This window comes from Humulus lupulus, chromosome 5, assembly GCF_963169125.1.
Source record: "Humulus lupulus chromosome 5, drHumLupu1.1, whole genome shotgun sequence".
In the NCBI taxonomy this organism is placed as follows: Eukaryota; Viridiplantae; Streptophyta; class Magnoliopsida; order Rosales; family Cannabaceae; genus Humulus; species Humulus lupulus.
In genome coordinates this window covers 67,286,800-67,297,905 of record NC_084797.1, presented here as the reverse complement: position 1 = coordinate 67,297,905, position 11,106 = coordinate 67,286,800, and the positions used below count along the sequence as shown (strand labels likewise).

The window sequence follows — 11,106 nt, the reverse complement described above, 5'->3', positions numbered from 1 at the left end:
GGCCCTAAGCCTTATTAGGTAATTTTGGGATGTTACAATATCAATCCCCCACTTGATTAAATACAAGCCACATTATCTAGCTTAAACAGTTTTGATGCATAAAATAAAGTGCCTTTCGATTTGAAATTTATATTATTGAAAACACCACAAAGTATTATCAAAATCATTAGTAGCTTAGAGCTTGAACCAAGTATTCCAGATGATTACACTGGTGATACCTCACACACCTCCACCACATCTTTTGTTTTCCCGCTCTCTCGCTTAGCACTATCATGGCCATGTGCTCATCTCTTCATGGATCTTCCAAGGAGAAACTCCAACTCTCATGAGAGGTGGCACCATCTCTAATTCCACATAGGTAAAGTTCTTACAACATCTTTGCTACCTTTATAGATGCTTCTAACACTCAACTGAACTTCATTAAAAGCCCTAGGCCTAAACCTAACTCGGTAGCAGCCAATACTAACCATCTCGGATGGAACTCTTCATAAGTTTTAGTGTTGAAACTATTCACTTATCAATGAATTGTTCTTACCCGTTGAACTCTTTCCCTTGATTTGTACAAGTTGAGAGTTGGTTTTCCATCATTGGTGAATCTATTCTTCTAGGAGTTTCAATCCCATCCCTTTTCAAGTATAACTTACTAACCTTCTCACAAGAGGTTTTGTAAATGGATCTGCTAAGTTCTCACTTGTTTTAACATATGAGATCGATATGAGTCCACCATAAATCAATTGTCTCACATATTCATGTCTTAGACTAACGTGTCTAGACTTTCCATTATACACACTACTATATGCTCTAGCAAGTGCGGATTGGCTATCACAATGTATTGAAACTGTCGATACCATATCCTTGGTTAAAGGAATATCCATCATGAGATTCCAAAGCCACTCGGCCTATTTGCCAGTTACCACTAAAGCTATGAACTCCGCTTCCATGGTTGAGTGTGATATACATGTTTGCTTCTTGGAGCCCCATGAGATAGTACCTCCTCCAAGAGTAAACACCCAACCGATGGTGAAGAGATTATCTCCAATTCTCGATATCCAATTAGCATTGGAATATCCTTCAAGTATCTTTGGAAAGTTTGTATAGTGAAAATTATACTCCTTGGTACCCTTAAGATAACCAAGTATTCTCTCAATAGCTTTCCAATGCTTGATACTTGGATTTCTAGTGCAATATTCACTCTTGTGCAATGAGCGGCGTACATTAGGCTACCTATTGCACTTGCATATTCCAATTAAGCCACCACTCTTCCTTCATTCTTTTCAAACTTCATATTTGAATCAAATGGTGTATGTGCCTCTTTGATTTTAAGATGACTGAATTTGTCGAGCACTTTCTCAAAATAGTGGGTTTGAATTAAGACATAACCCCCACTATTCCTTCTAACTTTGATACCTAGAATGGTATCCACCTCTCCAAGGTCTTTCTTTTTAAAGTTAGAGGATAAAAGCCTCTTCGTTTCCATTATTCCTTGACTGTCGTTACTCAAAATCAACATATCATCTACATATAGGTATACATGTATGACAAAGTCACCACAAGTCTTAGAATATAAGCACTTGTCCACATTGTTGTGTCTAAATCCATTAGAAACAATGACTTTATCAAACTTCTTATGCCATTTTTTTGGGGCTTGTTTCAAACCATATAATGATTTGACAAGTCTACACACTTTATGTTCATTTCCTTGGAGAACAAAACCTTCTTGTTGTTCCATATAGACCTCGTCCTCGAGATCCCCATTTAGAAATGTCATTTTGACATCCATTTGGTGAACATAAAGGTTGTATATAGATGATAAGGAAAACATCAATATTATAGAAGTAGTTCTTGCTACCGGTGCATATGTGTCAAAGTAATCTACTCCCTCTCTTTGTTTGAAACCTTTGGCTACTAGCCTAGCCTTGAAGTTTTGTATGGCTCCATCGGTATGGTATTTCTTTCTAAACATCCATTTGCACCCAATTAGTTTGAACCCATTTGGAAGGTCAAGCAATTCCCAAGTGTGGTTTGACATAATTGAATCCATTGATCATTTATTGCCTCCTTCCAAAAAGAAGAGCCCCTAGAGGACATTGCTTCCTTGAAGGTCTTGGGATCATCTTCTATTTGAAGTACTATTGGATGTTTCCAAGTAACTTCCTCATTATCACCTTCAACTAGGTATAGTATCTCTATTGGAGAACACTTCTCATTTGATCCCAAATCCTTGAGCCTTTGGCTCCTTCTAGGCAATTGAGGTTGCTCACCAACTATTTTAGGAGTCTCCTCTTGAGGCTCTCTATTTGAGTTGGTTCTAACTTGTGGTCATTGCATGACATGTTCTAAAAGAACTCAACCTCTCTAAATTCAATTATTACATTAGACTCCAAGTCTAATAATCTATAATCTTTGCTATTTTGGGCATAGCCCAAAAATGCACATCTTATAGCTCTTGGACCCAACTTGGTCCTTTTAGGATTGGTGCTCTTGCAATAAGCAAGACATCCCCACATTTTAAGATAACCAGTGTTTGGTTTCTTTCCTTTACATAACTCATATCGAGATATATTATTTTTCTTCATGGGAATACGATTCAAAATATGACAAGCGGATAGCAAGGCTTCACCCCACAAACTAAAACTCAATTTAGAATGTAATAGCATAGCATTAATCATTTCAATAAATATTCTATTCTTTCTTTCCTCTATACAATTTTTTTGTGGAGTATAAGGGGTTGTACATTCATGAATTATTCCACGTTCTTCACAAAATAAGTTAAATTCATTTGAAAAATATTCACCACCCCTATCACTTCTAAGTATTTTAATTTTCCTTTCAAGTTGATTTTCAACTTCTGCTTACACTTTAAACACATCAAATGCTTCATCTTTATTTTTTAAGCAAATATACATATGTGAACCTAGATCAATCATCAATGAAAGTAATAAAATATCGACTTCCTCCTCTAGTTAACATTCCATTAAGTTCACATAATTCACTATGTATCAAATCTAACAAATTAGAGTTTCTTTCAACACTAGGAAAATGTTTCTTTGCCATTTTAGATTTAACACATAATTCACATTTTTCATGCTCAACATTATCACAATCAATTAATCCTCATTTGACAGCCCTTTTAGTTGTGCTAAGATCTACATGTGCATGTCTAACATGCCACAAAGTAATAGAATTTGAGTCAACCATATAGCAAGAAGAAGAGACTTTATTGTTCACATTGTCAATGGAAGTACAAAGTTTAAACATACCATCACAAGCATAACCCTTTCCAACAAAACATTTTCTTTAGATAAAATGAGCTTGCCGGAATCAATCACAACCTTGATTCCTTGTTTGCCAAGAAAATTTCCACTCACACGATTTTTACTCATTTCCAGTACATACAAATGATTAGTGAGAAGAACCTTCATGCCGGATGTGAAGAACCAGTCAATAGTTCCTTTTCCTTTAATCTTGGACATTTTCTTATTGTCCATTTGAATTTCATGCCCTTCCTTTGAAGATTCAAAGGTCTTGAATAGAGATCTATCATAGGTTACATGAATGGTGGCACAAGTATCATACCACCACCCACTCACCTTTCCATGAATGGCATTTACCTCACTAAATGTGGCCACTAGCTCCTCTTGAGCCGAGTTGACCTTTGCATCATTGTTATGGCTCCTCTTGAACCTATAATCTCTAGCAAAGTGGCCATTCTTGCCACACACATAGCAAGGTCCCTTAGAACTCTTGAATTTCCCCTTATTCTTCTTGGGCCCCAAGGGTTTTTGGCCCTTGCCCTTGTTCTTGCCATTTCCCTTGCCTTTGTTAGGAGGATTTGCCACAGCATTGGCCTTAGAAGTCACTCCATTGGACTTCTCATCATTAAAATCTCTAGAACGAGATTCCTGCTCAATTCTTAAGTGTTGGCGAATCTCCTCCAAAGAAATCTCTTCATTTCTATGGAGCATCTTTTTCCTATAGTCTCTCCACGAAGGAGGTAGCTTGGCTATAATGGCACCAACAAGGAATTGTTCTGGCAAAACAATTTTAAGAGTAGAAAATTTATTCACAATAATTTGCAGCTCATGAATTTGAGGGAGAAAGGGTTTATCATCATAAAATTTAAATTCCATGTATTGAGTAATAAGGAATTTCTTTGTACCTTCCTCCTCTGCTTTGTACTTCTTTTCCAAGGCCTCCCAAATCTCCTTGGCAGTCTTGGTGTTGGTGTAGAGATTGTAGAGCCTATCCGAGAGGGCATTGAGGATGTGACCCCTACATATTAGCTCATCTTCTTCATGTTTCTTCCTTTCTTTGATAAGTTCTTGAGTATCATCTTCCTTGGGCTCTTCCAAGGCCTTTAGGTCTTTATCCAAGACATAGTAAACCTTCAAAGTAGTGAGCAAGAACCTAATCTTGTCTTGCCAACGCACGAAATTAGTCCCATCAAATCTATCCAATCTAACAAAGTCTTGTGTCATGAATCTCAAAGCTGGAAGAGAGTTAGATTCTTCCATGATATGTTATCTCAGATTATAGAGTATTAGAATGTTGGGGGAGAGTGAGATAACACCACCACAAAAAATAGAATCTACACAAAATTTGGATTGACAGAGACATAAAACAGATTGAGAAAGAACTTGCAAACCCAAGTAAATCAATGGAGTTCTTCAATATTTGATGAAGCTTCAAAACCCTAAGCAAGACCACCACTTTCCTTGAGAAAATCATTCAAGCATATCAAACCACAAAACCAAGGCTTATACACGTTGCGAAACACTATCCTAGTACTCTATTTCCCAGCCATCATTGATGCTTGAGGCCTTCTCTTGAGGAAATGAGGATTGAGATTGAACAAGTCTTCATCTCTCTAAGTCAAGCACTTTCTTGGAGAGTTCTTGGAGCTAGAGAGAGAATGAGGGTAGAGAGAGATTAGAGAGAGTCATTAAGTCTTCCAAATCAGTGTTTTTGACCCATATATATAGTAGTTACTGTCATTAGGTCCAACCAATAATATTAGACTTGCAAAACACGTAATTTAGAGCATTTACGTAAATCCAGCTCTGGAAACCCTAACCTTCAGGCGATGTGTCGCCTCTTAGGTGGTGACGTATCACCACCCCCTCTGACATTGGACACTAAGCAAGACCAAATTGTTTGGGAACCCTTAGATACTTTTATGTATCACTTTAGACCCAAATTTCCATTTTATAAGTGCCTACAATTTGAAACTCAAATTCACATCTACACTATGTGAATTCTACTAAGTGTTTATACCATTCTTGTATTTTAACACTTTATCATTTGTATTTAAGCAATCATAACATTTATCGTTTCATCAGTACTCCTAGATGCTCTCGTTCTTCCCATTAACCCCACCCTTACGAGAGAGGTCGAGTCAGTAATAATGGAGGAGAGGTGGATGATGGTGGCAAGGGCCTAGGATAAAGGCAGAGATCATCAGGACAAGGTGGCCCGAGTCCTAACCACCCGGTGTAATGTGGAGTTCTCCAGCCGTCCCGACGCATTCGATTCTCCACAACAAATTGTCGACCGATTGGGAGCTAAGACAGGATTTTGTCCCAAGCTGGGGAAGGACTTGTCTCCATTTTTTGCGGACCTCCTGGCCCAGGTGGGGACCTCCATGTCTCACCTCCGGCTCAACCGGTATGCCACCTTGGCCATCAGTGATGCCTTCTTTATCTCCAAGGCCATTTGGCATCTAGCCACCGCAGTAAGCCCTGTTTGTTTACTTTTAGTTTCTATTGTTTCCTTATGTGTTTCTAACTCTACTTTGTTTCAGGATGCTCTATTGGCTCATCAGAATGCATAATTGATGGCGAAGTTGGCCATGAAGCTTGAGATGGCCCAGTTAGAGTTGGAGGCATCCTTCAACCATTGAGAATCTGCCAAAGAAGCTTTTGCTAAGGAAATAGCTCGAATTACTATTGAACACCAAGAAGCCTTGTGTCAGAAGGATGCCGACCATAAAAAGGCGGTGGATAATCTGACTGGGGAGTTGGAAAAATTGCGGGTCGAGGAGTTTCTTGCCTGTAACTCGGAGGCCTCCCTTAAGGCGCTTCTGGAGACATCTGAGACCCGTCTGTGGCAAGTGCAGGAGAAGATGGTGTCCCTTGGGGGTTGGGTCCAGGCATTGGAGGATCGAGCTCATCTGGAGCGGGAACTATTTGAGGAGGCTCAGAAGGAGAAGGAGCAAGCGGATGCTATGCTCATGGCCACCTTCGATGAAGCCATTTATATGTCCTGGCTCCAAGATAAGAATATTAACCTTAAGACAAGAATATCCTGATCTAGCTGCTAAGAGAGCCGAGTTTATGGCCAAGGAGGAAGAGGACGCGGAGCCCTTTGAGGTTGATGACAATGAAGATGGTGTCTTCCCCCCTCTCCCAGACCAAGATGAGTCCCTGGCTTAAGGGTTCTTGTAATGATTTTTCCTCTCTTTTTTTTTTGTAATTTCTTGAATGGGTGCGAATGCGCTTAAGACAATTTTTTGTCACCACTTTGCATGAACTTTTTCTTTGTGGGATCTTGGTCCCAATGGCAAGGACCAATAAGGGGCGAGTGTTAGATAAAAATTAATTAATTTAACCCATACCTAAGATCTTGGTTCCAATGGCTAGGATCACTAGTGTAACGCCTTAATTCCTTATAGTCGTTACTAAGTGAGTTTTAAACGTGCCATTAACTCGCTAATTGAGGTTTTAGGTTAAAAGTGTGACTAAACTGAGAAAAAACCCGTTAAAACTCATTAAATATAAAACATTTGGTTATTCATTGAAATCTCATAAAGTTTTACAGTTAGGATCCCAAAATTCTGTTTAGAAAATATATTATAGATCAACATGTACACGTGGTCAACTTAGGCGACAAAAAAACTATTACAGTACATTTAATTTTCCCAAAATAACCCTAGCCGTGGAAGCCAGGCAGGCCGAACATGTACCCATTGCTCCACGCTCTTCGCACTCATGGTTGGTCGACCTTTCCTTTTCCCTTACCTGCACCATAGAGTACCCGTGAGCCGAAGCACAGCAAGAAAACTCAACACAAATCAAATAACATATGCATATTTATATACAACATATAACAAAGTACCCAACAAGCTAAACACAGAGCGACCATGTCGTCCCAGGCGCTTTACCAGGCCCTGGGTTCACGGTCTTCACCGAGAGGATGACTCCAACATCCTAAGAGGGTCTCACCCAAACGACTTGCACTCTACATGCTCAATGGAGTTCCCGACCCCTTTCCGTACTCGTCTCTGCACTTCGCATGCTCAATGTCATTCCCAACCCCTTCCATACTTGGCTCTGCACTCCATATGATCAATGTCATTCCCAGCCCCTTGCCGTACTCAGCTTCCTGCCATTCTCAGCCTTCACCATTCCCAGCCTTCGCCGTTCATTCACAAATATGCACTACATAGCATAATATCAACAAATATTTAAACATATACTAAACATAAACAATAGGGCTACGCCCTGCAATCCAATCAATAGGGCCATGCCCTGCAATACAAACAATATGGAGCATAGTCCTATAACCTGAGCCTCATTGGAAACCTCTAAATTATACTCGACCCTGAGCTGATTTCCTAAATCCTTAAGCTTCCAATCCACTAGCTCTTCAGACTAAATCCTCAAGTTTCTCCAAAATTCTCCAACACCAAAGAAAGAGTGTAAGAACCAACTGAGAGAGAAAGTGTGAGAGTCTTCCTTCTGTTGCTTCTAATCCCCTCCTAAAGCCTCAGCAGCCAAAGCTTAAGCCTATCCCCCAGCTGAAAGGACTAAAATACCCCTAAGCTTATCCAAACCCTCAAGTGCCACCAAGGGCAATTTCGCCAATTTCCAAGTCCCACTAATTCCTCGAGTGTTCCTATAAATCCTCATTTAATCCCGACATGTCCAAATCATTGCTAAATTACTACCCATTACTCTGTAATTCCCGAACACATATAAGATTCCCAAAATACCCCTAGGCTCCTCTCGAGCTGGGTATTTGACCTCGTTGTGACTTTCTAGTTAAACTTCTCCCTAGGATTGTCTCGGATCGTGCATCACAAATAAATCTCCACTCACTCATGGTGTGAATCACAATATACACAAATATTACATTTATGCCCTCAACGGGCTAAAATTACAAATATGCCCCTAATAGCCAAATGGGGCCCACATGCATATTTAATTCACCTAAACATGCATTTCTAATCACATACTCATCAATGCATTTATTAACATAATTAAATCAATTATTGCCATCCAGGCACGCTAATCAAGGCCCTAAGCTTAATTAGAAAATTTGGGATGCTACAACTATCCCCTCCTTACAAAAATTTTTTCCTCGAAATTACCTAAATAACTCGGGATACCGATCCCGCATATCTGTCTCAAGTTCCCAAGTCGCCTCTTCCACTTTGTTGTTCCTCCACAACACTTTCACTAAGACGATGGTCTTGCTACGCAAGACTTTATACTTTCGGTCAAGAATCTGAATCGGCTTCTCCTCATACGATAAATTTGGATCCAGTTTCAAGTTCTCATAACCCAACACATGCGTGGAATCTGATACATACTTCCAGAGCATGGATGCATGAAACATACTGTGAACCCCTGATAGAGCTGGAGGCATCACCAATCTATAAGCTACCTCTACAACCCATTCTAGAATCTCAAAAGGGCCAACAAACCTATGGCTCAGCTTTCCCCATACACCAAACCCGTTTCACTCCTCTCAAGGGAGAAACTCTGAGAAATACATGGTCACCGACTTGAAACTCTACGCTCCTGCATTTCAAGTTTGAGTAACTCTTTTGGAAACTCTAGGAAGTGAGCATTCGAGCTCTAATCTTTTCAATCGCCTCATTGGTCCTCTGAACAATCTTAGGACCAAGATACCTTCTGTCACCTTTCTCGTCCCAATGGATAGGTGATCTGCACTTCTCCCATATAACATCTCATACGGAGCCAGTCCCATAGTCACCTGATAACTGTTATTGTATGAAAACTCAATCAATGGGACATACTTACTCCAAGATCCCTAAAATCCAGCACACAGGCTCGTAGCATATCATCCAGTAACTGAATTGTCCTCTCAAACTTTCCGTCCATCTAAGGATGATAAGTTGTACTAAAGCTCAACTGTGTGCCCATAGCCTTCTGCAGGCTCTCCCAAAATTTGGAAGAGATGGTGGTGTCCTTGTCATATACTAGCGACCTTGGAGCCCCATGAATTTGGACAATTTCCTTCACATAAAATTCAGCATACTGCTCCATAGTATAAGTCGTCCTCACAGGCAAAAAGTGGGCTGACTTGGTATAACTATCCATAATCACCCACACGGAATCATGTTGCCCCACGATCTTCGGCAAACCAACAATGAAGTCCATGGTGATATCCTCCCATTTCCACTCTGGAATCCCTAGAGGCTGCAACAACCCTGCTGGCCTCTAATGTTCAGCCTTAACTGCTGACAAGTCAAACACTTGGCCACATAATCCACCACATCCCTCTTCATCCCAAGCCACCAATATAGAGTCCTCAAATATTGGTACATCTTCATCTTACCCGAATGTAAAGAATAGGGATTGGTATGAGACTTATCCAGTATCTCTTGCCCAATACCCGAATCCATCAGAACGCAAATCCAGCCCTTATACTTTAGTTGTCCCATCTCTGAAATAAAGAAGTCCTTAGCCGCTCTGGCTAAGACACTCTCTTTGTGCTCTATCAAATGGGGATCCTCCCCCTGTGCATCCTTGATCCTCTCAAAGAGTGCCGACTGAAGAGTGATGTTGGCTAACTGACCAACCACAAACTCTATACCCGCTCTAGTCATCTCTTCAGCTAACTTATCTGATATTTGTCTCGAACTGAACAACTATCCTGGGCTATTCTGACTCAATGCATCAGCCACCACATTAGCCTTCCTAGGATGGTATAGGATATCACAATCATAATCCTTTACCAGTTCTGACCACCATCTCTGGCGCATATTCAGATCCCTCTGAGTAAAGAAGTACTTCACACTCTTATGGTCGGTGTATATTTCGCACTTCTCACCATATAAATATTGTCTCCAAACCTTAAGTGAAAATACCACCGCTGCCAACTCCAGATCATGCATGGGATATCTCTGCTCATACTCCTTTAGCTGTCTCAATGCATAGGCTATCACCTTTCCGGCTTGCATCAGCACACACCCTAAACCCTGTCTGGAAGCATCACAATAAACCACAAACTTCTCATTGTCTGATGGCAGACTCAATACTGGAGTGGTGATCAATCCGCTTCAATTCTTTGAAACTGTTCTCACACCTGTCTGTCCACACATACTTAGTCTTCTTACGTGTCAGCTCGTTCAATGGTGTGGCTATTCTGGAGAATCCCTCGACAAACCGCCGGTAATACCCTGCCAATCCCAAGAAGCTCCTAACTTCTGGTACACTACTCGCCCTAGGCCAATCTCTCACTGCCTCAATTTTTCTTGGGTAAACCAAAATCCCCTCCTTACTGAAAATATGACCCAGAAATGCTACTTACAGTAGCCAAAATTCACACTTGCTGAACTTAGCATATAACCTATGCTCCCTCAACAATTGTAATACAAAGCACAGATGTTGGTCGTGCTCTGTCTATGACTGAGACTACACTAGTATGTTGTCAATGAATACGATCACAAACTTGTCCAAATAGTCCTTGAAGACCCTATTCATCAAATCCATAAAGGTTGTTGGGGCATTGGTTAATCCAAATGACATAACCTAGAATTCATAATGTCCATACCTCGTGCGGAAAACGGTCTTTGGTATGTCCTCCTCTTTAATCCTTAACTGGGTGTAGCCTGAGTGAAGGTCAATCTTAGAGAACACTGCCTTCCCCTGTAGCTGGTCAAAAAAGTCATCGATCCTAGGTAGCAGGTACTTGTTCAGCTCTCTCTAGTCAACGCACATCCTTAAGGATCCATCCTTCTTCTTGACAAACAACACTGGAGCACCCCATGGCGAGAAACTCGTTCGAATGAATCCCAAATCTAATAGCTCTTGCAAATGAATCTTAAGTTCCTTTAACTCTGCCTGAGCCATTCTATAA

At 40.6% G+C, this 11,106-nt stretch overlaps 1 protein-coding gene across 1 annotated transcript; it reads right to left on the bottom strand.

The window, feature by feature from the left end:
* Window positions 1-3,107: 3,107 nt before the first annotated feature.
* On the bottom strand, window positions 3,108-9,688 carry LOC133779203 (uncharacterized). Its single transcript, XM_062219192.1, has 4 exons — window positions 9,583-9,688; window positions 3,806-4,030; window positions 3,261-3,502; window positions 3,108-3,146 (listed from the first exon to the last, which is right to left on the bottom strand). Exons 1-4 carry the CDS (start codon window positions 9,686-9,688, stop codon window positions 3,108-3,110), a joined length of 612 nt encoding a protein of 203 aa, XP_062075176.1.
* Between the last annotated feature and the right edge of the window lie 1,418 nt (window positions 9,689-11,106).

Coding starts and splice junctions, on each gene's coding strand:
- LOC133779203 (XM_062219192.1), bottom strand. CDS start 9,688: ATGGGACAACTAAAGTATAAGGGCTGGATTTGCGTTCTGATGGATTCG. Junction 4,031..9,582: donor TCCCTATTCTTTACATTCGG/GTAAGATGAAGA, acceptor TTGTTTTGCCAG/AACAATTCCTTGTTGGTGCC. Junction 3,503..3,805: donor TAACAAAGGCAAGGGAAATG/GCAAGAACAAGG, acceptor CTTCAAAGGAAG/GGCATGAAATTCAAATGGAC.